Consider the following 25,570-nt stretch of genomic DNA (forward strand, 5'->3'; position numbering starts at 1 on the left):
TGGACTTGCCAGCACAGGTCTCTTCTCACCTTGCCAATCTGCGGCTTCCTTCCCTCCGGCGCCCCCTGGCTACGCAGGCTTGGAAACGGCTCCTTAGGGATCCAGCTGAACCGCCTCTGGGCTTGGGGTCTACCTCCCAGTGGGAGGGTCTGGCCTGGGGTCTGAGGGCCAGGGGCAGTGTGGTGGGCGGGGTGTGTCTAGCATCCAAGAATCTACTCCAAATAAGGGAAAATATGAAAGAGCTGGATTTTGGCTTCCCAGGACTGCCCGATCTGGGGGCTTTGGGATTGGGCGACATCTGGTGGTAATACTATGTCCTCCTAGGGACCAGTACCCTCTACACGCCCATTCCTTGTTTCCTCTAAATAGGGAAAAGCTAGGGCTGGAAGACAGGACACCCACCTCCTGACACCCTTTCTGCTGCAATTGACTACTGGTCACTCTGACCCAGTTTCTCTGAGCTCTGAAGATTAAGGAATGAGCCCAGACAACCCAGCTCAATGGTCCTTAGTGGAGAGAGAGTCAATTTTTGATGGAATTCCGTGCCTGGGAACTTGCTTTCCAGCGGGACAGGGGGACCGGAAGGACAACTTCGAGTCCGTCTTGAATGGGGCCCAGGAGGGAGGCGTCTGTATGGCATCCCCCTTCCCAGCCCCCGTCCCACCTCCACCCCAGCTCCCAGACGTGGAGATGCACTTGGTGCAGATGTGTCTCCAAGTGATCAGGAGAGGGGCCAATTTACACGGGTTGGCCTCGGTACCACCACCACTAGTGGGAAAAACCAGTGGGGCCACAGGCAGACCCGAAGTGAATGTGCTGGGCAGATCACAGCCCCACCACATGTCTTGTAGACACCCAGGGTGACAGGAGAGTCAACCATATTTGGGCATGACGTGGTGGCCAACCCAAGGCCTCCTCCTCTCACTGGTCTTTAGCAGATAAATTAATTATTACTAGAATTGAGCAGGAGGGACACAGACCTGCCTTCCTAGAAAAAAAACACATAGAGGAGGAAACATTCCGGAGACGGGAGGTACCCAGGACTAGGAGGGAGGGAGTGCAGAGCCGGGGAGGAAGCCATAGGCAGGCTGGCTTCTTCTGACTGAAGAGGTTAGCAGTCAGCGTCCCCAACAGTCCCCTGGCCCCGGTCTCCATCTCAGCACAGCAGCCTCTGCACCATCTTGAGTTATCTACCAGAAAATTTTGAGTGAATAGCCCCCACTGATCTGGGGACACAATCCCCCAGGCCTCCTCTGCACCTGCCACCACACCTGAAGCCCACCCAGCCCCAGATGCTCAGAGCCTGACAAGCCTTATGGTAACCTCTAAGCAGGCCCCTCTGGGTCTGGAATGCCATTCCCGTCTGCCCCTTGCCTGGCCACGCTGGGCGGGGCCATTCCGACCGGAGAGGACGCCCCGATTCAGCCCCCACCAGTGCCCCGGGTGAACGGCATCAAGGGTTAGCCGGGCACACGTCGTCTCTACACGCATTGCACGGCGCCCTCTGCCCGCGCCCACTGGCGTACCCGTTGGCATGCGCGGGCCCCTTCGAAGGCTGCTTGCTCCTGGAGTGCTGGCGACCTTCTGGCCCAGTGCCCCATTTCCTCCCACGTGGAGGGAAGCAGAGAGGGAGGCGGTGGGAAGCAGGGGGCGCAGGTGCGCGGGCGAGGGCCCTGCAGACTGGGAAGGCGGGCCCGTGGCAGGGGGTCTGCGGGGCCTGCGTAGGCGCAGGCCTTGCCCCGCAGTCCCTTCCCAGGTGATGCGCACACAAAGCGCCCTCGGCAGTGCCTGGCCCGGGGCCGGCGCTCTCCAAGAGTTCGCTCTTGGGGTCTGCCCCTTCCCGCCGCTGCCGGGCTGGCCGACCGGGATGCGGCCGGAGAACCCTAGGCCCTGGGGCTCGCGGAAGGGGGACGGTGGCAGGGGATAGGGATGTGCAGGGATGGGGAGGAGCCCAAGTGACTTAGGGACGAGAGCCACCCCCCCCCCGGGGGCCTCGGGGAAGGAAAGTCCCTTGTAAGGCCCGCCGGCTGCAGGCCAAGCAATCCCGCGCCAGACACTGCTCAGCCTTTCCTCGCTCTGGGGCGCGTTTCCTGTAGCGCCGACACGAGGCCGCGGAGCTGGGAGCATCCTTGCCCACTCCAGGGTCCAGCGACCCACCCAGGAGCCCGGGTTTCGTGTATGATCAGCCGAAGCTGGGGGCCTAGTGGGAGCATTCCAACGGGCGGGGAGGGGTGGGGCAGGCGCGCCCCCGAAGCCCCACCCCACGGCCCCTCCCCGCAGGAGGCCCGCCCCTGGCCCCGCCCTCCGCCCGCATTTAAAGGGCTCGCTCTCTCCGCAGTGCAACCTCTGCTCCCTGCCTCGCCTCCCGCGCGCCGAGGTGCCTGCGACTTTAATTAAAGGGCCGTCCCCTCGCCGAGGCTGCAGCACCGCCCCCCGGCTTCTCGCGCCTCAAAATGAGTAGCTCCCACTCTCGGGCGGGCCAGAGCTCGGCGGGCGCTGCTCCGGGCGGCGGCGCTGACACGCGGGACGCCGATATGCCGGCCACGGAGAAGGACCTGGCGGAGGACGCGCCGTGGAAGAAGATCCAGCAGAACACGTTTACGCGCTGGTGCAACGAGCACCTGAAGTGCGTGAGCAAGCGCATCGCCAACCTGCAGACGGACCTGAGCGACGGGCTGCGGCTCATCGCGCTGCTCGAGGTGCTCAGCCAGAAGAAGATGCACCGCAAGCACAACCAGCGGCCCACTTTCCGCCAGATGCAGCTCGAGAATGTGTCTGTGGCGCTCGAGTTCCTGGACCGCGAGAGCATCAAACTGGTGTCCATAGGTGAGGGTGCTGGCGCCCTGAAGCGCGGTCGGGCGGGGGCTGGGAGTCCATACGTCCTTCGATCCCCCTCTTTGCAGACCCCCTAAACCACCCCCTTCTGGGCCGCGGCGCAACTCCCGAGGCCCCCGGCTGCTCTGCTCCACGCGGGCCTGGAGAACAAAGGCGCGCAGGCTGCCTGGCCGGCGGGGCATGCAAACCGCTACGCACCCCCTCCTGCTGCGCCCCGCCTGGCCCGCGCCCAGACTGAGCTCACATCCTCCACAGGCCGCGCCCCCGCGGCTTCGCTCGCGGTGGAAGAGGGCCTGGGAGGTCGGGCACTGGGCAGGCTCCTCGCCCTGAGTCCCAACCCGGAGGAGGAGGAGGCCCGGGCTTTACCCTTACAGCGGCTTAAAGAGGGCCCTCTGGCCTTCAGAAACCCCTTTGGTTCTCAAGTGTGGGTTGGAGCTCGTGTGTTCCATTGTCTAGGGCTCTGGGCTCTTTCTGCCCCTGGAGGATGGGTCGCCCATCGGAGATGGCTCCAACCCCCAGTTAGATCTACCCCCACCGCAGGGAACTTGAGGGCATAGTTAGCTAAACTGCACCCGCTGTGAGTTGGGCCTGGTTGACTGAGGGACCTGGCTTGTAGACTACTTGGACGCCAACTTTTCTGTTCATCTTAGGCCAAACTCTGGCTTCCATGTAGGCCTTGCTTTTCTGTGTGTGGCACGGAGGAGTTGCTTGGTACATGTTCCAGCTTGCGCTGTGCCAGCCCAGTGTCTGTGTCACTGGACTGGAGAGGCTGGCATTGACTCGGCCTGCTGCAGCATCCCAGTTTTTTCTCAAGATAGGGGCTGCTTGGGAGGGCAGGCACCAGAACGGGTGACTTTGGGGTGATGTCGAACAGGGGGAGGAAAGGGATGATTCTTCTGTTCTTCAGAATTGAGAGGCCTTCCAGTTATCCCTGCAGCCCTGGAATGGCCCTTGCTGAACCCAAGAAAGTGAGGGACCAAGACTTGGGTGCCCCCAGCCACTCAGAGGGCAGGTCCCAAGAGCCGAAGTTCTTTCTTTGGAATGGCACAGGCCCACCGCCCCCCCAAGTCCCAGGCTCATTCTAGCCAAGCTGAGTCATCTCTGAGTCCTGGATGGGGGGGCGACCGGATGTGGGGAGGCGGGCCACACCCCAGCTCTTTGGGGGGGTCTCCTCCCTCCTCCCAGCTCCCCTCCTCCTTGTGAGCTGGCTGGAGCAGGCCTAGTTCCCAGAGCTTTGCCATATAAGGCAAAAAAATGTTGGAAAGCAGCGGTGATTAGGGGAGGGAGGGGGCTGGCTGGCCCAGGGGCTGGGGAAAGGGGGTGGGATGGGGCGGGGCCATGCAGCCAGGCAGTCTCCCAGGCCTGGGCCCTGGTCCTTTCCACCCTCTTTTGGGAGGGGGATGGGGACGGTGTAGGCTGGCCTAACATGGACCAGGGGGAGGGCCCAGCCCTACCTCCCAGGGCCGGTGGGCCTGGTTGCTCCACCTGCTGAGGTCATTGAGGGGTCTCAGGCTGGACTGGGGTGGGGGCCTGATGGGAAGGCCTGGCTAGCCTTGTTCCCTGGCCTTGCACGCTCGGTCCTCTCTGAGCCCCCCTCCCTGCTGCCATCTGGGAAGAGTGAAAAGCAGCCTCTTGGGGCCAGGACCAGCCTGGGAACTGGGGAGGCCACTCTACTTTGAGCGCCTCACCTGGCCCTCAGGTGCTGTCTGCTGGGCTGGGAAGCAGCTGCCATGGAAGGCCCAGCCCCTCCTCAGAGGCCCACCCCCTAGTTGACTCACCAGACAAGTATTTTCTCTGATTACAGGGGAGGCCGACGGGGGTTTCTAAAGATGAGCTTTTAGAAAGCCCAAGCTGCCCTGCTTTGAGGAGCCTGAGGCCCAGCAGTAACATTGGGTGGGGCCCGGAGCCCAGCAGGGTTGCCATGGCGATGGGGGGTGCCAGGGACCTGCCCTAACCACTTCCCCTGTGGCGAGCCTGCCAACGCCCAGAGGCCCGTTAGGTGGCAAGGGGGCTTCCCACAATGTGTCTTGCCTCCCGATGGGCCCCAGTGAATCAGGGCCATGTGGCTAACTGCTGGTTCCTTTGGGCTCTGGGCCCCACCCCTGGCCAGATCTGTGGCCTCCCTGGCTCTTCGAGATGGAGGAGGAAATAGGGGTGGAGGTGGGGGTCACACCCCTTCACCCAAAGGGTATTTGCCCAACACCCCCACTTCCCCTGTGTCACCCCGCCCACCTTGGAACAGCAGTTGTATTTCCCAACCACCCGGGGCCACCCGGCCTTCCTCTTCCTCAGCCCCAGCCCCACTCCAGATCATGGGCCCTCGCTTCTGGGCCAGCTGGAGCCAGCCTCCTCCTGGTTCCCCGTAGGCCGCCGAGGCGGGTGGTGGACTGTTGCAAACTCATCCAGCTGTTCTCCAGAGCTGCCCATCTGCAGGCTGGGTCTGCCTTCTGCCCTTCCTCTGGGCTGGGGGCTTCTGGCAGTAATCACGCCCTATCATCGTGTGTCTGTGGGTGTCTCCCCTCACTCCAAAGTCTTCACCTCTGAACACCCCCTGGGTCACTGGACAGAGAGGGCCTGATCCGCATCCTACCACTGGCCAAGAGGGGGCGTCTCCCTCCTCCTTGCCCCCCACCCCCACCCCGAGCTGCCAGATCGTGACCCCGCAGCCTGTGAGCAGCCCCTCCCGCACAGCTGGGTGCCTGGCACTGCTACTCTTCTCACAGACAGCAAGGCCATCGTGGACGGGAACCTGAAGCTGATCCTGGGCCTCATCTGGACTCTGATCCTGCACTATTCCATCTCCATGCCCATGTGGGATGAGGAGGAGGATGAGGAGGCCAAGAAGCAGACCCCCAAGCAGAGACTCCTGGGCTGGATCCAGAACAAGCTGCCACAGTTGCCCATCACCAACTTCAGCCGCGACTGGCAGAGCGGCCGGGCCCTGGGCGCCCTGGTCGACAGCTGTGCACCAGGTAAGGGGGCGCAGAGGCAGGGGAGACTGGGCTAGGGTCGCCCATGGGTGGCCTTGAGGGGGTTCTGTGGCCCCCCAGACTCACAGCCTTCCTTGTGCCGCAGGCCTGTGTCCTGATTGGGACTCCTGGGATGCCAGCAAGCCTGTGAACAATGCGCGGGAGGCTATGCAGCAGGCTGATGACTGGCTGGGCATCCCTCAGGTATACCCGCCCAGCCCTGCCTGCGGCTCTAGGGGACCAGTCGGTAGCGGGGAGAGACTCGAAGGACCGATGGCTCCTGTTTGCTGCTCCTGACAGGTGATCACCCCCGAGGAGATTGTGGACCCCAATGTGGATGAACACTCTGTCATGACCTACCTGTCCCAGTTCCCCAAGGCCAAGCTGAAGCCAGGGGCTCCCTTGCGGCCCAAGCTGAACCCAAAGAAAGCCCGTGCCTATGGGCCAGGTGAGTGAGTCCAGCCTCCTGTCTAAACGGGGAGGTCCCGAGAAGTCTTGGGTTACATGGCAGTTAGGTGATCAAGCCACCCGAGAGTCAGACAAGAGTAGACAACAGGATACTAGAGGTTCCTTCAGTCATAGACGCCTGCCGCGTGGGGTCCTGGGGTCCTGGGGGAGGTGGTACCCAGCGGACTTTATTATAAATGGAGCTGAACCAGGTCTTGGTAACAGTGCGGTGAGAATCAATGTTCCAGAAAACAGGCACGGGCCTGTCCCAGCAGCAAGAGCACAGCTGGGTCCCGAGGCCAGGCTCTGTGCCGCGGCTTGCCCAGTTTGGAATGTGCCCGACTTGGGGGCCAGCAGGGAGGGGCACTGAGCCTGCAGAGGCCTGGGGGCTGGCATGGCACCTGTCCTCTACCCGTCTGCCTTCGCGTCCGGGTGGAGGGGTGAGGCTGTGACCCTAACAGCTGGCCCGTGGCTGGCTCACCCTCCTCTGCCAGGCATTGAGCCCACAGGCATCATGGTGAAGAAGCGGGCTGAGTTCACCGTGGAGACCCGAAGTGCCGGCCAGGGAGAGGTCCTGGTGTACGTGGAGGATCCGGCGGGACACCAGGAGGAGGTAGGGCCGCCTGCTGGCAGCCGAGGGCCTGGCAGTGCTCCCTTTTGGTGGGGCTGCTCTTAGCAAAGGCTCATGGGCTCCTTCCTACTGCAGGCAAAAGTGACCGCAAATAACGACAAAAACCGTACCTTCTCCGTCTGGTATGTCCCTGAGGTGACGGGGACTCATAAGGTGAGCACTTGGCTAGCGGGGAGGCTTGTGACCTCAGGCAGTGGCTAGAGGCCCCCAGCCCCACCCTCACGGCCCACCCTTCTGGGGACAGGTCACTGTGCTCTTTGCTGGCCAGCACATTGCCAAGAGCCCCTTTGAGGTGTCTGTGGATAAGTCACAGGGTGACGCCAGCAAAGTGACCGCCCAAGGCCCCGGCCTGGAACCCAGTGGCAACATTGCCAACAAGACCACCTACTTCGAGATCTTCACGGCAGGTGAGGGGAGGCTGCCGAGGCCTGGCTGGTCTGTGGGGAGAGCCGCACTGGGGCATGGGAGCTGAGCAGGTGCGTCGTGGCAGGCGCTGGCACGGGCGAGGTCGAGGTTGTAATCCAGGACCCTACGGGACAGAGGAGCACCGTGGAGCCTCAGCTGGAGGCCCGGGGTGATAGCACCTACCGCTGCAGCTACCAGCCCACCATGGAGGGCGTCCATACGGTGCACGTCACATTCGCTGGTGTGCCCATCCCTCGCAGCCCCTACACTGTCACTGTTGGCCAAGGTAGGCGTGGCCCTGGACACCCTCTGCTGTGGCGCTGCAGCCTGGGCCTCCCACTGGAGGGGGAGCCCCCTGGGCCAGTCTTGCTGCAGCCCACCCCGGGACCCCATCTTTGAGCTTCACTGTCTGGGCACCCGCTGTCTTTCCTCCCTGCTGGGCCCTTCCTCCTCTCCTCTCGGCTCCTCGCCCCTCCATCTCTCTCCTCTCCACGCTTTCACCTTCGGAAGAGCTCGCTCCAGCTGTCTAGAAAGCTACCTGCTGCTCTCTGCTCTGCCCACAGGGTCAACGGTACTTGGATCTGTCTTCTTCTTGGAGGGGAGGGCTGGGGCCTCTGGGCTGGTGTGGGGCAGGTGGGAGGAGGCCTGCCATGTCCTGGCCCAAGCCACAATTCCTGTGGTCACAGTCCTTTCCAGTTCTTTCTTGCATGTCCCTCTCCAACCAAGCTCTGAGGGACCTCCAATCCTGACAGCCTGGCCCTGTGGGAGGCCGGGGAGGGGGTACCCAGCCCAGCCGTCAGCGCTCAGCTGGCCCCTGTGCCTACAGCCTGTAACCCAAGTGCCTGCCGGGCGGTCGGCCGGGGCCTTCAGCCCAAGGGTGTGCGAGTGAAGGAGACGGCTGACTTCAAGGTGTACACAAAGGGTGCTGGCAGTGGGGAGCTGAAGGTCACTGTGAAGGGCCCCAGTAAGTTGGCCTGGAGCTAGGCCAGGGTGGGTGGTGGCAGCCCCCAGGGTCACTGCTGGGCAGGCCTGAGGTCCTCCTTGTCTTGGCAGAGGGAGAGGAGCGTGTGAAGCAGAAGGACCTGGGGGATGGCGTGTATGGCTTCGAGTATTACCCCACGGTCCCTGGGACCTACATCGTCACCATCACGTGGGGCGGTCAGAACATCGGGCGCAGGTGAGAACCCCAAGCGTCCCTCTCCCAGCCCCGGCGGGCTCTCCAGCAGCGTGGTGATCCTCGGTGTTCCCCGTGTGGCTCTCCCATTCGCAGTCCCTGTGAGGTGAAGGTGGGCACGGAGTGTGGCAATCAGAAGGTGCGGGCCTGGGGCCCTGGGCTGGAGGGCGGCGTTGTTGGCAAGTCAGCAGACTTTGTGGTGGAGGCTATCGGGGACGACGTGGGCACCCTGGGTAAGTTGGAGACTGCAGCGTGGGCACGTGGGCACAGACAGTGGCGAGGACAGCCCACCCTGAGGCTCCAGGGCACTGAGGGGACTGGTGGCTGTTATCAGGCTTCTCGGTGGAAGGTCCGTCTCAGGCCAAGATCGAATGTGACGACAAGGGTGACGGCTCCTGTGACGTGCGCTACTGGCCGCAGGAGGCTGGCGAGTACGCTGTTCACGTGCTGTGCAACAGTGAGGACATCCGCCTCAGCCCCTTCATGGCTGACATCCGCGACGCACCCCAGGACTTCCACCCAGACAGGGTAAAGGGCAGCCAGTGATGGCCTGTCTCAGCCTGCTGCTTCGGCTTGGGGGCCCAGTGGGGGTGGCACAAGCGCCTTCCAATCAGCCAGGCGGGGGGGCCTGGGCACAGGCCCTGGGTTGGTATCCCCAGCAGTGTTCCTGGCACTGTGTCTCTGGCCGCCCTGCCTGGGTTGTAGCTCTGGTGGCCTATATCTGTTCCTCTGAGATCTGGCTGGTCTCCCACTAGGTGAAGGCACGTGGGCCGGGATTGGAGAAGACAGGTGTGGCTGTCAACAAGCCGGCAGAGTTCACAGTGGATGCCAAGCACGGTGGCAAGGCCCCGCTCCGGGTCCAAGTCCAGGTACCGCGCCTGCAGGTGTTGGGGGCAGGGCAGGCATGGGTTCCCAGGCCTGGGCACTGACCAGCAGGCCGCCTGCTCCTACCCACCTGGCAGGACAATGAAGGCTGCCCTGTGGAGGCGTTGGTCAAGGACAACGGCAACGGCACTTACAGCTGCTCCTACGTGCCCAGGAAGCCGGTGAAGCACACAGCCATGGTGTCCTGGGGCGGCGTCAGTATCCCCAACAGCCCCTTCAGGGTGAGCCAACCTCCACGGGCCATCTCAGTAGCGTTCACATACCACACGATTTGTGCATTTCAAGTGGACAAGTCAGTGATTGTAGCACTTCCAGAGAGCTGTGCGACCATCACCACCTAAGTTTAGGACGTTTACATCACCCCAGAAAGAAAGTCCATGCCATCCTGACTCCCCTCTCCCACAGCCCCTGGTGAACACGTTCTGGAGACAGACTCACATGCCATGTGACCTTTTGTATCTGGCTTCTTTCGCTCACCACGAAGTTTTCAGGGTTTTCCTTCATGTTTAGCATGCCTTGGCAATTTGTTCCTTCTTTTTTTGAGATGGAGTCTCACTCTGTCACCCAGGCTGGCGTGCAATGGCGCCATCTCAGCTCACTGCAACCTCCGCCTCCTGGGTTGAAACGATTCTCCTGCCTCAGCCTCCCAAGTAGCTGGGATTACAGGCCCACACCACCACACCCAGCTCATTTTGTATTTTTAGTAGAGACGGGGTTTCACCACGTTGGTCAGGCTGGTCTCCAGCTCCTGACGTCTCAACCTCAGGTGATGCGCCCGTCTCGGCCTCCCAGAGTGCTAGGATTCCATGCGTGAAGCACCACGCCCGGCTGCTTCATTCCTTTTTATGGCTGCATAGTACTCCGTTGTGTGGCCAGACCACATTCCGTTTGTCCGTTCACTTGCTAGCGGACATCGAGGATGAGCTTAGCTTTGGTGATCATGAACAGCGGGTCCAGGTGTTTGTGTGGACATTTGCTTTCGTTTCTCTTGGGTAGTTACCTCGGAGTGAACCAGAGCATCACATAGTGTCTCTGTGGTCAACTAAGGAACTGCCAGACTCTTCCCAAGGCAGCTGGACCATTATGTGTACCTGCCAGCGTGGCTGAGGGAGCCTCTGACTCTCCTCCAGGCTGGTCATGCCCTTGCCCTTGCCCCTGTGCCCTGCAGGTCAATGTGGGAGCTGGCAGCCACCCCAACAAGGTCAAGGTGTACGGCCCAGGAGTAGCCAAGTCAGGGCTCAAGGCCCACGAGCCCACCTACTTCACTGTGGACTGCACAGAGGCTGGCCAGGGTGAGGCCTAGCTGTGGGTGGGAGGGCAGGTGGGTGGGGTGTCCCTGCAAGGTCTCAGCCTCTGCTCCTGTCCCTGTCTCAGGGGATGTCAGCATCGGCATCAAGTGTGCCCCTGGAGTTGTAGGCCCCGCTGAGGCTGACATCGATTTTGACATCATTCGCAATGATAATGACACCTTCACGGTCAAGTACACGCCGCGGGGGGCTGGCAGCTACACCATTATGGTCCTCTTTGCTGACCAGGTGGGTGCTGCGCTTCTGGCCCCTAAGATGTCATTGCAGATGATGTCTGCCCTCCTCTAAGACCTCCTCCTCCCACCGCCTACAGGCCACGCCCACCAGCCCCATCCGGGTCAAGGTGGAGCCCTCTCATGACGCCAGCAAGGTGAAGGCTGAGGGCCCTGGCCTCAGTCGCACTGGTGAGGACAGGTACCCCGTGGCAGGTTGTTGGGCACTGAGGGTAGGAGGGGCAGGGGCAGGGTGCCCCTACACGGTCAGTGTGTGCTCCTCAGGTGTCGAGCTCGGCAAGCCCACCCACTTCACAGTCAACGCCAAAGCCGCTGGCAAAGGCAAGCTGGATGTACAATTCTCGGGGATCACCAAGGGGGATGCAGTGCGAGACGTGGATGTCATCGACCACCATGACAACACCTACACGGTCAAGTACACGCCTGTGCAGCAGGTAGCCACGCCCTCCATTGCAGTCACCCAGTCCCCAGCCTCCTCACACAGAAGTCTGGGGGACAGCTCCGAGGGACTCCTGCCCACTCTCATTCCTTACCTGGGAGAGGGCTGGCATGGAGGCCCAGGAGGGGTCTGGGAAGCAATTCTGGTGTCTCTAAACACCCCTTCCCTTCTGCACCCTTCCCAGGGTCCAGTAGGTGTCAATGTCACCTATGGAGGGGATCCCATCCCCAAGAGCCCTTTCTCGGTAGCAGTATCTCCAAGCCTGGACCTCACCAAGATCAAGGTGTCTGGCCTGGGAGAGAGTAAGTAGTTGGAGCCCTTGTCACTTAGGGACCCCCAGCCCAAGTCTCATCCCACAGACTGGCCGAGCAGGGTATCATGGCTCTCCGCTTTCTGTCGTCACTTCTACAGAGGTGGATGTTGGCAAAGACCAGGAGTTTGCAGTCAAGTCCAAGGGTGCTGGTGGCCAAGGCAAAGTGGCATCCAAGATCGTGGGCCCCTCGGGGGCGACGGTGCCCTGCAAGGTGGAGCCGGGTCTGGGCGCTGACAACAGCGTGGTGCGCTTCGTGCCCCGTGAGGAAGGGCCCTACGAGGTGGAGGTGACCTATGACGGCGTGCCTGTGCCTGGCAGCCCCTTTCCTCTGGAAGCTGTAGCCCCTACCAAGCCCAGCAAGGTAATTTGGGTGTGGGAGGCCCTGGGGTGGACCCCGTTGTGCTCTCTGAGGGCCCAGAGGACACCCCGTCTTCTCCAGACCTGCCCTCATCCTCCTTTCTGTCCTTATGACTGATGGATGGCCCATCCGGCAGGCAGCCTGGGCCCACCCGTGTCCCTGTGTGGTGGGGACAGGAAGCACGGGCAAGGTGAGGCAGGCGGAGTGGCAGGCAGGAGGCCCGGCATCGGGCATAGCATGGCCTTGATTCCTGTCGCCTTCTTCCTCCAGGTGAAGGCGTTTGGGCCAGGCCTGCAGGGGGGCAGTGCAGGCTCCCCCGCCCGCTTCACCATCGACACCAAGGGCGCCGGCACAGGTGGCCTGGGCCTGACGGTGGAGGGCCCCTGCGAGGCACAGCTCGAGTGCCTGGACAACGGGGATGGCACATGCTCTGTGTCCTATGTGCCCACTGAGCCTGGGGACTACAACATCAACATCCTCTTCGCTGACACCCACATCCCCGGCTCCCCGTTCAAGGCCCACGTGGTTCCCTGCTTTGACGCATCCAAGGTCAAGTGCTCAGGCCCTGGGCTGGAGCGGGCCACCGCTGGGGAGGTGGGCCAATTCCAAGTGGACTGCTCCAGCGCGGGCAGCGCAGAGCTGACCATCGAGATCTGCTCAGAGGCGGGGCTGCCGGCCGAGGTGTACATCCAGGACCACGGCGACGGCACGCACACCATCACATACATTCCCCTGTGCCCCGGGGCCTACACTGTCACCATCAAGTACGGCGGCCAGCCTGTGCCCAACTTCCCCAGCAAGCTGCAGGTGGAGCCTGCAGTGGACACTTCCGGCATCCAGTGCTACGGGCCTGGGATTGAGGGCCAGGGTGAGTGGCCCTGCTGTGGGGTATGTGGCAGTAGGGGCACAGGGACCAGAACCCCAGAACCCCAAGCCTCCTCCCTGTGTCCCTTTGCAGGCGTCTTCCGAGAGGCCACCACCGAGTTCAGTGTGGACGCCCGGGCCCTCACACAGACTGGAGGGCCACACGTCAAGGCCCGCGTGGCCAACCCCTCAGGCAACCTGACAGAGACCTATGTGCAGGACCGCGGTGACGGCACCTACAAAGTGGAGTACACCCCTTATGAGGAGGGTGCGTGCCAGGGCTCCTGCAGGCCGGCGGGCAGGGTTGGGTAGTGCAACCCGGGCTCCTCCTGACCCGGTCTGCACTCCTCCAGGACTGCACTCCGTGGACGTGACGTACGATGGCAGCCCCGTGCCTAGCAGCCCCTTCCAGGTGCCTGTGACTGAGGGCTGCGACCCCTCCCGCGTGCGTGTCCATGGGCCGGGTCTCCAAAGCGGCACCACCAACAAGCCCAACAAGTTCACTGTGGAGACCAGGTGAGGGGGCCCCGGGCGCCCGTGTGGCCGCTGGGCCTGGGAACCCTGGGAATGAGCGGCTGTCTCTTTGGACCAGGGGAGCTGGCACGGGAGGCCTGGGCCTGGCTGTAGAGGGCCCCTCCGAGGCCAAGATGTCCTGCATGGACAACAAGGACGGCAGCTGCTCAGTCGAGTACATCCCCTATGAGCCTGGCACCTACAGCCTCAACGTCACCTATGGTGGCCATCAAGTGCCAGGTGAGGATGTGGCGGCCAGCGCAGGGCTAGGACTATCTGCTCATCCCCACCCTGTCTCATATAGCCACCATCCCTTTGCCCCACCCCTCAGGCAGTCCTTTCAAGGTCCCTGTGCATGATGTGACAGATGCGTCCAAGGTCAAGTGCTCTGGGCCTGGCCTGAGTCCTGGCATGGTTCGTGCCAACCTCCCTCAGTCCTTCCAGGTGGACACAAGCAAGGCTGGTGTGGCCCCGCTGCAGGTCAAAGTGCAAGGGCCCAAGGGTGAGTGTTTGCATGCCTGGAGCCGGGAGCCGGGAGGGCAGCGTCCTCTGAGGGCCGGGAAAGGAGACTGCAGGCGCGGCGTGCAGAGGTGCTGCTAGTGTGCAGGTGTTTTTGGAAGAGCCTCAGGTGAGAGTGCAGCCAAGAGGGGGACTGGGAGGAGGTAGAACAGATAGGACTTCGTCACTGAGCACATGTGGCAGGAAGGCACGCAGGCAAGGGTCCCAGCTGGCACCCAGATGGGCGTCCTTTGTGCCAGAGAGGGTCAGGGCCATTCCCAGGGTCGGGCGGATGAGGACAAAGCAGGCTCTAGGCCTGGGGCTGAGTCCTGGCCATCGTGAGGTGGGGTAGCAGTGGAGGCCCAGGAGATGAGCTGAGGCTCTGTCCCTGGGGCTGGGGCCAGGCCTGGTGGAGCCAGTGGATGTGGTGGACAATGCTGATGGCACTCAGACCGTCAATTACGTGCCCAGCCGAGAAGGGCCCTACAGCATCTCAGTACTGTATGGAGATGAAGAGGTACCCCGGAGGTAAGAGGCAGGGCCCGCAGCCCGAGGGGAGGTCCAGGCCGGATGCCTAGAGCCTATCTAACTGCTCACGACACCCATGCCCACAGCCCCTTCAAGGTCAAGGTGCTGCCTACTCATGATGCCAGCAAGGTGAAGGCCAGTGGCCCTGGGCTCAACACTACTGGCGTGCCCGCCAGCCTGCCCGTGGAGTTCACCATCGATGCAAAGGATGCCGGGGAGGGTCTGCTGGCTGTCCAGATCACGGTGAGCTCCAGGCACAGGCAGGGGAGGCAAGGGGTCTGGGCCTGGGTGGCTGGAGTGTGCGCTGCGGGTGGCGCGGGCTGGCATCTGGTCTCCCTGGGGCACTGCACCAAGGAGGGCAGGGAAGGACAGGGCCCCAGCCTTTGGCTTCCTAAGGTTGTGACCAACTTAGTTTCCCCACCTGTAACATTCTCATGGGGCAGGGAGAAGCCTGAGATCACCCAGGTGCGCTCCTCCTAGTGCTGGACAGGCCCTGGGGCTGAGGAGGGGTGCCAGGCTCCCTGGCCGCGCCTGTTGTCATGGGGGCTGTTGGGAAATAAAGGGCAAAGCCAGGTGCCAGCAGCCCTTTTGGGCCGTAGCAGTTGAGAGGCCTGAGGCCCAGAGGCTGTCCCCGTAGCAGCGGCGCTGGCCACTCCGGGAGGCCAACTGTCTCCCCTGCCTGTGCCACACAGGACCCCGAGGGCAAGCCAAAGAAGACACATATCCAAGACAACCATGACGGCACGTACACAGTGGCCTATGTGCCAGACGTGACGGGTCGCTACACCATCCTTATCAAGTACGGTGGTGATGAGATCCCCTTCTCCCCGTACCGCGTCCGTGCCGTGCCCACCGGGGACGCCAGCAAGTGCACCGTCACAGGTGAGCCAGCCTGCGTCGGCCGCCGCTGCGCTCGGCACGGGGCTTGGGTCGTGCCTGTGTGCCAGGGCTCGCTGCTTGGGGCGGCGTGTGGGAGTGGGGGCCGCCCCCCTGAGTGACTCACCTGACCTTTGTCCTTGCTCTCTGCCCTCTCACCTCAGTGTCAATCGGAGGTCACGGGCTAGGTAAGCTGCTTGCTGGGGCCACTCCCAATGCCCCTCCTGTCCAGAGGGGCAGCTTCCTTTCCTCTTGGGGCCAATTCCCAGGACAGTTCCAGCTGCAGCTCTAGGCAGAGATAGAGTGGGGGTGGGGGGTGCAGAAGATGAGGCCATGGGCTGGAGGGCGAGGGCCCAGGGAGGCTTCCGGAGCTGAGCATGATCGCTCCAGCCCTCCCCTCTCTGGGCCTCTATTTCCCCATCTGAGAACTCGGGTTGCAGCTGAGAGCTTTGGGGTGAGGTGCATCCTGAGAGGCACCCCGCTGGGGACTTTGGGGTCTCGGGATCTTGGCACCCAGGGAATCACAAGGGCTCCTGCGTGGGCTGAGGGAACAAGGGGTCTCCCCGACTCAATGAGAGCCCCAGCCCTGGCCAGATCCACAGACTCCCATCCCCACCTTCCAGGGGCCTCTGCGTCCCGGGCTGGGGGAGGTGCATGAGCGGGTGGGGCTGGCTGGTAGTGCAGTAGCACCAGTGTCGACTGCTTGGGCGGCCAGCATGGCGGGGCCCGGCCCAGCCTCAGAGCCCCAAAGTGCATTCTGTGGCCCGTCTCCCTCCTTCCCCCTCCCTGATCCCCCAGCAGTGACGTTATTCAGACATTCAACAGGGATACCCAGGGATGCTGATAAGAGTGTGCAGGCCTGGCACTTGGGCAAGGTGGCCAAGGAGAGGGTTAGAGGGTGGCTAGAGTTTTGTGGCAGGAGCGAGATGGCTTTATAGAGCAGGCCATGGGGTCTGAGGTGACAGGTGTGTGTGTGCAGGGGAGGGGAGGCTGAGGGTTGCTGATGGCAGGGCCTTGAGGGCCAGGGGGTGGGAGCAAGACTCAGTAGCCTCAGTTTCCCTGGCTATTGTGTGCAGAAGGGAGCCAGGGAGCCCAGCGAGGGGCTGAAGTTGCTCTCAGGCAAGCCAGAGGGCTGGCTTGGTGGCCATGGGGCTTCAGTGAGCACCAGAGTAGGAGGCATAGTTTGAGGATGGGATGGCTGAGACCTGTGGCTGGTCTGGGGGCTGGGCCGGGAAAGCAGGGAGAGTCGGGTACCCGTGAGGTTGGGGCGCAAGCCACTAGCTAGATGGCACGGGGTGGGCATGAGTGAAGCCTCCCAGGGCAGCGTGGGCAGCAGGCAGCCAGGTCTGGAGCTCGGGAGAGGTGCCTGGCCACAGCAGGCCAGCATGGAGCCTAGTGCAACAGGAGCCGTCGGCTGACAGTGGGACTTGGTGGCAGGGCCCCTCAAACTTGGCCCTCAAGTGGGTTTCGTGCTCCTGGCTGCTTCCCTGGCAGGAGGCCAGGCTGCGGGGTCATCTCACTGCCAGGTCTCATAGGCCTCACAGCCCCCACGCCTCCACGGCGGAGCCCCAGATCATAACGTCACTGTCCCTCCCCTTTCCTCGGGCACTCTGGGACCCTGGAGCCTGCTCAGCTGCTGTGCCCTCGCAACCCAGCAGTGGTGCCTGTAGCTTGGGCCTCCTGTCCCCTGTCTCCCTGGGTGCTGCTCCCGCTCTGCCAAGCCTGCTGCGCTGCTCAGGTGCTAACCCCGCTGCCTCCCGCTTCCCCGCTCCCACTCCTGCCTGCACCGGGCTGCTTTTCACCACGAGCCTTCTCAGTTGTCAGGAAACTCCGGTTTCACCTTCAGGCCTGGGGGGTGGGGAGGCAAGTGTCACGTCCCCCCACGCTGCCGCAGGACTCCGCCTCACCGCGTCCACACACAGCAATGGGGGCCCGGGCCAGGCCACAGGGGCACAGGCAGCCGTGTGCCCAGCCAGATGCTGGCGTTCAGCAGTGTGGGCTGTGGTACTGGGTGAGGCTGAGTAGGCAAGAGAGTGGCTGGGTGAGGCTGCGAACACTTAGGCTGGAGTGGGCCCTTCCTTTTCCTCCCAGGCACCTGGGTGCCGACGTCGGGCCTCTCCCACGTGGGCGCTTGAGGTGGTCAGGAGAACCCTTCCTGCCTTCTGAGAAACCACTTGCCATCCCAGCTTCGAGGGGCAGGGCGGGGTGGGACAGGAGGGCTGGTGGCCTGGCGGCCTGGCTATGCTTGGTGGTGGCAGTGAGAGGCCTGTGTGGGCGGCAGGCGGATGGAAGCAACCTGAGCCCCAGCTCATACTCCGGCCCCCCTTCGGGGTCCCACCCTGCCCCACCAGGTGCTGGCATCGGCCCCACCATCCAGATTGGGGAAGAGACGGTGATCACTGTGGACACGAAGGCAGCAGGCAAAGGCAAGGTGACCTGCACCGTGTGCACGCCTGACGGCTCGGAGGTGGATGTGGACGTGGTGGAAAATGAGGACGGCACTTTCGACATCTTCTACACGGCCCCCCAGCCGGGAAAATACGTCATCTGCGTGCGCTTTGGTGGCGAGCATGTGCCCAACAGCCCCTTCCAAGTGACGGTGAGGAGGGGTGGGGGGAGATCAGCAGGGGGCATCTGGAAGGTCCTGGCCTATCCCCTTGGGGCCTCTCTGTGACAACAGATTCTCCAGCTCTGTGCTTTGCCTTGCAGGCTCTGGCAGGGGACCAGCCCTCGGTGCAGCCCCCGCTACGGTCTCAGCAGCTGGCCCCACAGTACACCTACGCCCAGGGCGGCCAGCAGACTTGGGTACGGCCTCGCCAGCTAGGGACACTGGGGCTGGCCAGCTGGGTGTTCTGTGAGGTGCTATCATACCAGGTGTGAGGAGGGGCCCCAGATACTCCCACTGCCCCTCACCCAGACCCTGTGTCTCCACTGCAGGCCCCAGAGAGGCCCCTGGTGGGTGTCAACGGGCTGGATGTGACCAGCCTGAGGCCATTTGACCTCGTCATCCCTTTCACCATCAAGAAGGGTGAGATCACAGGTGAGTGGGGACTGGGAAGAAGCCCTGGGAGCCAAGGAGGCCAGGTTATGCCGACAAGCTGCCCTGACCTCAGCCCCGCTGCCCCACAGGGGAGGTTCGGATGCCCTCAGGCAAGGTGGCACAGCCCGCCATCACTGACAACAAGGACGGCACTGTGACCGTGCGGTACGCGCCCAGCGAGGCCGGCCTGCATGAGATGGACATCCGTTACGATAACATGCACATCCCAGGTGGGCCTGCCCTGCCTCCGCCCACTGCTCTGTCACCACCTCACAGAAAGACGGGGCTGGGGGACACACAAGGCTGCCATTCCACAAGGCCCCTCTTCCTGCCTCAGGAAGCCCCTTGCAGTTCTACGTGGATTACGTCAACTGTGGCCATGTCACTGCCTATGGGCCTGGCCTCACCCACGGAGTAGTGAACAAGCCTGCCACCTTCACCGTCAACACCAAGGACGCAGGAGAGGGTGAGCAGTAGCTCTGCGCCTGGGATGCCCTCACCAGGTTAAGGGCTGGACCCGGGAGACACTCCCAAATGGGGCTCCCCGCCCTGCTGCCCTGGCCTCTACCTGGCTATTGGGGAACAACTGGTGTGTCCCCAGCACAGTTCCCACGCTTACCCACGGGTCTGTCCAGGGGGACTATCTCTGGCCATCGAGGGCCCGTCCAAAGCAGAAATCAGCTGCACCGACAACCAGGATGGGACATGCAGCGTGTCCTACCTGCCTGTGCTGCCGGGTGACTACAGCATCCTCGTCAAGTACAATGAACAGCACATCCCAGGCAGCCCCTTCACCGCCCGGGTCACAGGTGGGTGGCACTGGGAGCAGTGACAAACAGGTGGCAGGGTGGGCATGGTCTCCCGTGGCTGGGGACACAGTGATGGCTGCCCTGTTCCATGCCAGGTGACGACTCCATGCGGATGTCCCACCTAAAGGTGGGCTCTGCCGCCGACATCCCCATCAACATCTCAGAAACGGACCTCAGCCTGCTGACGGCCACCGTGGTCCCGCCCTCAGGACGGGAGGAGCCCTGTTTGCTGAAGCGACTGCGTAATGGCCACGTTGGTAAGTGGCTGAGGGGGTCCGGGTCCAGGGGGTTCAGAAAGGAGGCAGTCTGTGGGGACCCACGCCTTCCCTGACTGGCAGCCGTTCGCTGTGCCCAGGGATTTCATTCGTGCCCAAGGAGACAGGGGAGCACCTGGTGCACGTGAAGAAAAATGGCCAACACGTGGCCAGCAGCCCCATCCCGGTGGTGATCAGCCAGTCGGAAATCGGGGATGCCAGCCGCGTTCGGGTCTCTGGCCAGGGCCTCCATGAAGGCCACACCTTTGAGCCTGCGGAGTTTATCATTGATACCCGAGATGCAGGTAGGCAGTCGCTGCCCGCCAGCTGGGGCGGGAACACTGTGCATGGCACCCAAGCTCAGGGGTCTCCATCCCCCAGGCTATGGTGGGCTCAGCCTGTCCATTGAGGGCCCCAGCAAGGTGGACATCAACACAGAGGACCTGGAGGACGGGACGTGCAGGGTCACCTACTGCCCCACAGAGCCTGGTAACTACATCATCAACATCAAGTTTGCCGACCAGCACGTGCCCGGTGAGTGCAGCAGTGCCTTGGCAGCGCCCCCTCACCACACCAGGGCCCAGAGGCAGTGTGTGACTGGAGGGCATGGGCCATGCTTTTTTCCTACAGGCAGCCCCTTCTCTGTGAAAGTGACAGGCGAGGGCCGGGTGAAAGAGAGCATCACACGCAGGCGTCGGGCTCCTTCAGTGGCCAACGTTGGCAGTCATTGTGACCTCAGCCTGAAGATCCCTGGTAGGGGCTGTGGGGAGCCTGGGGAGGGGTCCTGGGGCTCAGGCAGCCCCAAGAGGAGGGGTGGAGCCCAGGGCTGCTGCTCACCAGCCTGTCACCACCCTGCAGAAATCAGCATCCAGGATATGACAGCCCAGGTGACCAGCCCATCAGGCAAGAGCCATGAGGCCGAGATCGTGGAAGGGGAGAACCACACCTACTGTATCCGCTTTGTTCCTGCCGAGATGGGCACACACACAGTCAGCGTCAAGTACAAGGGCCAGCACGTGCCTGGGAGCCCCTTCCAATTCACTGTGGGGCCCCTAGGGGAAGGGGGAGCCCACAAGGTCCGAGCTGGGGGCCCTGGCCTGGAGAGGGCTGAAGCTGGAGTGCCAGGTAGGCCTGCTCACCCCCGAGCGTTTGCTCTCCTGCGTTGGCAGGGATGGGGTTGGGGGTGGAAGAAGGAGCTGGCAGGCATGCCTACCTTGGCTATGCCTGGAGGGGGCCAAGGCTGGTGGAGCAGCCTTCAGTGAGGATGCACTTCTCCCACAGCCGAATTCAGTATCTGGACCCGGGAAGCTGGCGCCGGAGGCCTGGCCATTGCTGTCGAGGGCCCCAGCAAGGCTGAGATCTCCTTCGAGGACCGCAAGGATGGCTCCTGCGGCGTGGCTTATGTGGTCCAGGAGCCAGGTACTGGGAACCGGCTGGAGGGGAGGTGGGGTTGGAGGAGGTGGGGACTTGGGGTGGGCATTGGACCCAGGGGTCGTACAGGTGGCCCTGGCTGGCCTCCACCCTTCACCTGGAGGTCCCAGGGCCGCCCAGGCTGCTGAGCTGGTCTTATGCTCTTTCCCTGCCCAGGTGACTACGAAGTCTCAGTCAAGTTCAACGAGGAGCACATCCCCGACAGCCCCTTCGTGGTGCCTGTGGCCTCTCCGTCTGGCGACGCCCGCCGCCTCACTGTTTCTAGCCTTCAGGTGAGGCGCTGAGAGAAACCGCCCACCTGGGGCTCCTGGGCCCGGACAGACCAGAGCCACCAAAGAGCAGGCCTAGGCCCTATGTCGAGTGACCCCCCTGGCCCAGCTCTCGGTTCCAGGCCTCTGCTCTGGCCGGGTGCAGCCCACACTTGGGGTTGGCAGGAAATATCCTGCCCACCACGTGGAGTTTTTCTCGTGTCTCAGGTCTAAAGGCTTTGAACAGAAGCCTGTGCCCCTTGAGCACCAGGGCTGTGGTTTAAAGAGGGACAGCCTTCCAAGGCTGGGTGCTGCCTGCTGGGTGCTGCCCACAGGGTGGGGCTGCCCTCCCTTCCTGCCACCTGGGTGTGTGTGATGGCAGAGCATGGGGGCGGGGGCAGGGGCACGGACTTGTGCCTTTGGCTTGCTGCCTCTTGCAAATGAGTGGCTCTCCCTCTTTAAACCAAGTTGGACGCCAGATGGGTAAGTGCGACCTCGGGCCTCTCGCTCCTGGGGCCCTCTTCCTTCCTCCCTTGCCCTGGCCCAAGCCCCCCATTTAACCATGTCTGCTGTGCTTCCAGGAGTCAGGGCTAAAGGTCAACCAGCCAGCCTCTTTTGCAGTCAGCCTGAATGGGGCCAAGGGGGTGATCGATGCCAAGGTGCACAGCCCCTCAGGAGCCCTGGAGGAGTGCTATGTCACAGAAATTGACCAAGGTGAGCCCCTGTCCCTGCCCGGCCACCCTGCCCTGCTGGCTGGAAGCAGGCTGAGAGTACAGAAGGAATGGACCGCTTCTGTAAGCAGCCAGGACGGGGCCCCAACTCCTGGGCTCCGTCTGCCAGGCCACCCTTTCCCAATTGGTGACCCAAGCCCTTGCGGATGTGGCTTGTCGGCCATGGCCATTAGGAAGGCCTCCTGCCTACGGTACTCTCTCCACAGGGAGAGACCCAGAGTCCAGCCTCAGTGCTGCCCGGCCCTTTAGCCGCAACCATGGGACTTGCGGACAGGCCCGGGGCAACCTCGGGGGTAGGAGGAGCCCAGTGGGCTTTGTTTCACAGCCTAGTCCTGCCCTTCCCAGCTGCGTGACCTGAAGCAAGTTCCTGCCTGTCTCTGAGCCCGTTAACACACAGGGGATATGGTATTCACTGTAACCTTTCTTAGCAGGCAGTGAGGCCTGGGTGTGGCCTGTATAAGGTTTCTGTCCCAATGATCCCTGACAGCGGGTGGCTTGAGTGTCTAAAGCTTCGGGCCTGAGGAAGTCTGCTGCAGGGTGCAGGTGCCCAGCACAGCACCAGAAGAAACAGTGGGCCCCACTGAGCTGCTGGGCTCACTGACTGTCCGGCAAAATGGGAAGGGTGAGGGTTGAGGCTGTTCCTCACAGATACCATTTGCTGGTTTGAGGAGGGGCCCCAGGCCCACAGCATGGCTCTCTGCTCCTCAGATAAGTATGCTGTGCGCTTTATCCCTCGGGAGAATGGCATTTACCTGATTGACGTCAAGTTCAACGGCACCCACATCCCTGGAAGCCCCTTCAAGATCCGAGTTGGGGAGCCTGGGCATGGAGGGGACCCAGGCTTGGTGTCTGCCTACGGAGCAGGCCTGGAAGGTGGTGTCACAGGTGAGTCTGTGGACCCTGCCTCCAAGCTCTGGGCGATAACAGGAGGCATCTGGAGGTGACTAGCCTGTGCTGGGTGGCCAGGGACAGGGAGGCAGGCCAGTCTGGCTCTGCCTGACCTCCTGTGCTCCCAGGGAGCCCAGCTGAGTTCATTGTGAACACGAGCAATGCGGGAGCTGGTGCCCTGTCGGTGACCATTGACGGCCCCTCCAAGGTGAAGATGGATTGCCAGGAATGCCCTGAGGGCTACCGCGTCACCTATACCCCCATGGCACCTGGCAGCTACCTCATCTCCATCAAGTATGGTGGCCCCTACCACATTGGGGGCAGCCCCTTCAAGGCCAAAGTCACAGGTGAGCCTGGGGCCAAGCTGTTGGCACCTGCCCAATGCCTGGCACTGCGGCCACCTCTTAGCCCCACCCACTCTGTCCTACAGGCCCCCGTCTCGTCAGTAACCACAGCCTCCACGAGACATCATCAGTGTTTGTAGACTCCCTGACCAAGGCCACTTGCGCCCCCCAGCATGGGGCCCTGGGTCCTGGGCCTGCTGATGCCAGCAAGGTGGTGGCCAAGGGCTTGGGGCTGAGCAAGGCCTACGCAGGCCAGAAAAGCAGCTTCACGGTGGACTGCAGCAAAGCAGGTGGGTAACCCAGGCCCTCAGCCCAGCCTCCCAGCAACACGAGGACAGAAATCACAGGATGGCGTCTGGGGGAGCAGGGACCATCTTTGGGGCATGGTTGTCACTTCTAGAGCCACCTCCTGGACCCCTCAAACAAAGGCCCGGGAGGAACTGGAATCTGCTAAGCCAGCCTGGGTCGGGGAGGTGCCGGCAGCTCTTTAGGAAGAGAGAGCTGTCACCCCAGAACTGGCTAGGGACAGGAGAGGAGAGGAGGGAGGACAGCAGCGGGAGGAGGGGTTGGTGCAGTCCCAGCAGAAGGAGCGGGGCTGGGACCTATGACTGAGGGCCCCTCTTGCCTCAGGCAACAACATGCTGCTGGTGGGGGTTCATGGCCCGAGGACCCCGTGTGAGGAGATCCTGGTGAAGCACGTGGGCAGCCGGCTCTACAGCGTCTCCTACCTGCTCAAGGACAAGGGGGAGTACATGCTGGTGGTCAAGTGGGGTGACGAGCACATCCCAGGCAGCCCCTACCGTGTTGTGGTGCCCTGAGCCTGGGGCCCATGCCATCCAGCAGCCCCCGAGCCTGTCCCACTACCCAAGCAGCCCTGCCCTCCTCCCCTCTGTCCCAGCCCCTGGGCTACCCTGGTCACCTGCCCATCACTGCAGCCACCCCTGCCCTGCACCATGCTGCGCTCACCTGCCTCCCCCAGCCAGCCGCCGACCTCTCGGCTTTCACTTGGGCAGAGGGAGCCATTTGGTGGCGCCGCTTGTCTTCTTTGGCTCTGGGAGGGGTGAGGAATGGGGGTCCTGTGCACGACCACCCACTAGTTCTCGTCTCCAGCCAAGAGGAATAAAGTTTTGCTTCTATTCTCCTGTGGGTGGCTGTAGCTTTGTGGGGGCGGGGGGGGACCAGTCAAGGCCAACCTGACAAGGGTACCAATGGACAGATCAAAGCGCGTGGGCCAAGCACAGGTCACCTCCCTCCAGGAGGCCCGCTCCTGCTGCTCTATGGCCCGGGGCTCCTGCTTCACCCTACCCTGACTTCAGAAGACTGCATCTACACTTGCTTCCTCTCTGCCTCCCTGGGTTCAAGCCAATGCGAGGAGAGGGACGTGTGGCAACCTGGAATGGAGTCCAGGCTGCAAGGAGGCAAAGAGCTGGGCAGGAGAGTCCATTGCTGGGTAGGGTGGTGTCAAGGAAGGCTCCCTGGTAGGGGTGGCCAGATGATCAAGGCCCCTTTAAGCAGTCCCGAAAATCACAGCAGGCCCTGGCCACCTGCCAGGTAACTTGAACATGCCACCACTCCCCGCAACGATGGACTGGGCTGAGGCCCTCTCCCCAGGCTCTGGGTCTCAGGGCCACTCGGTGAACAGGCGGCAGTGGGCAGAGGTATTCAAGGTGCCGATCCCAGGTGCCCTGGGCCCCCTGCTGAATACCCCTCAACTGTGCCCCTGCCATGGACTCCCACACCAACCTATGTGTTTCTGACTGTGCAGACTGCCCCCAAACACATCCCAAGCCGTCCTGGCTCCTGGTGTGCCTACATGCTGTTTGGACATCCCCACTGCAGCCCACAAAGCTGCCTGCTCCCTGGTCCAAGGGCTGCAGGTGGCTTTGGCCCTCAATCAAACCCCTGACAAGGATACCACCATCCCAGACATCTGCAGACAAGGGCCAGGAGCCAAGGCTCTCGGGGGCAAGGCTCAGCTTTCACGCCAGGTCCTCCCTCAGCTCTACAGCATCTCACACGAAGCCCTAGGGGTCCCCATGACCTCAGAGCACACAGCCCAAGGCCAGGCACATGAGCGAGGAGGAGAGGACCAGGCCATAGCCTGCAGCCGTCGCACACGTCAACCCCAGGCCTCCTGAGAGCTCAGCACCCTGTGTGCCCTCGATCCCTGATGAGGGGGCAGAGTAGAAAGGGCAGCAGCAGCTCAGGCAGAATTGCTACTTTTCTGACTGAGGCTGGGCAGCTGGCCCCAGGCTCAGGGCATTATTGTTAAGGTAAAAGTATGAACATATCTTACAGACACTAAGATACAGATCATGGAACATGGTTATGTTTATAAAAGGTATGCATTGCCTGTTTAATCCAGAAATAGCAATATTCTGATCCCCTCTCATGTGTTTCATAATTAATTTAGTTACAATTTGAATCATGGCTATCTATGCTTAAGTTATCTCTTTGGTAAGTAGCTATGCACGATGCTCTTGTTAGCTTCCCAAACCTCAATTACTGACGTTTTTGCACCACAAGCCCAACACCAACCATGCGGAATAC

The 25,570-nt window shown here is 62.3% G+C and overlaps 1 protein-coding gene across 2 annotated transcripts; it reads left to right on the forward strand.

Moving 5' to 3' along the window:
* The first annotated feature begins 2,338 nt into the window (after positions 1-2,338).
* LOC105709173 (filamin-A) lies at positions 2,339-24,159 on the forward strand. Of its 2 annotated transcripts, XM_064371524.1 has the most exons (47): positions 2,339-2,826; positions 5,559-5,807; positions 5,911-6,008; positions 6,105-6,252; positions 6,746-6,864; positions 6,958-7,035; positions 7,127-7,289; positions 7,373-7,573; positions 8,114-8,251; positions 8,341-8,464; positions 8,558-8,694; positions 8,796-8,989; positions 9,217-9,330; positions 9,424-9,567; positions 10,515-10,638; positions 10,721-10,881; positions 10,967-11,057; positions 11,151-11,320; positions 11,510-11,627; positions 11,737-11,999; positions 12,267-12,864; positions 12,955-13,128; positions 13,214-13,376; positions 13,453-13,613; positions 13,705-13,875; positions 14,276-14,399; positions 14,486-14,642; positions 15,092-15,281; positions 15,440-15,463; positions 17,627-17,874; positions 17,985-18,080; positions 18,213-18,315; positions 18,405-18,545; positions 18,653-18,781; positions 18,951-19,124; positions 19,220-19,381; positions 19,480-19,683; positions 19,760-19,912; positions 20,009-20,131; positions 20,237-20,503; positions 20,660-20,797; positions 20,966-21,081; positions 21,639-21,771; positions 22,497-22,673; positions 22,805-23,023; positions 23,107-23,310; positions 23,651-24,159. In XM_064371524.1, exons 1-47 carry the CDS (start codon positions 2,454-2,456, stop codon positions 23,836-23,838), a joined length of 7,944 nt encoding a protein of 2,647 aa, XP_064227594.1. In that variant the 5' UTR covers positions 2,339-2,453; the 3' UTR covers positions 23,839-24,159. The 2 variants fall into 2 exon arrangements, with proteins under 2 accessions (XP_064227594.1, XP_064227595.1); XM_064371525.1 differs by lacking the exon at positions 15,440-15,463.
* The last annotated feature ends 1,411 nt before the right edge of the window (positions 24,160-25,570 follow it).

This window comes from Aotus nancymaae, unplaced genomic scaffold, assembly GCF_030222135.1.
Source record: "Aotus nancymaae isolate 86718 unplaced genomic scaffold, 86718_ANA_hifiasm-v0.15.2.pri h1tg000138l, whole genome shotgun sequence".
NCBI lineage: Eukaryota > Metazoa > Chordata > Mammalia > Primates > Aotidae > Aotus > Aotus nancymaae.

What these genes read in the sequence shown, in the direction of transcription:
- LOC105709173 (XM_064371524.1), top strand. Translation starts at nt 2,454, where the DNA reads ATGAGTAGCTCCCACTCTCGGGCGGGCCAGAGCTCGGCGGGCGCTGCT. An exon ending in GGTCGACAGCTGTGCACCAG is followed by an intron (nt 5,808 to 5,910) that starts GTAAGGGGGCGC and finishes CTTGTGCCGCAG; the next exon opens with GCCTGTGTCCTGATTGGGAC. An exon ending in AGTACACGCCTGTGCAGCAG is followed by an intron (nt 11,321 to 11,509) that starts GTAGCCACGCCC and finishes CACCCTTCCCAG; the next exon opens with GGTCCAGTAGGTGTCAATGT.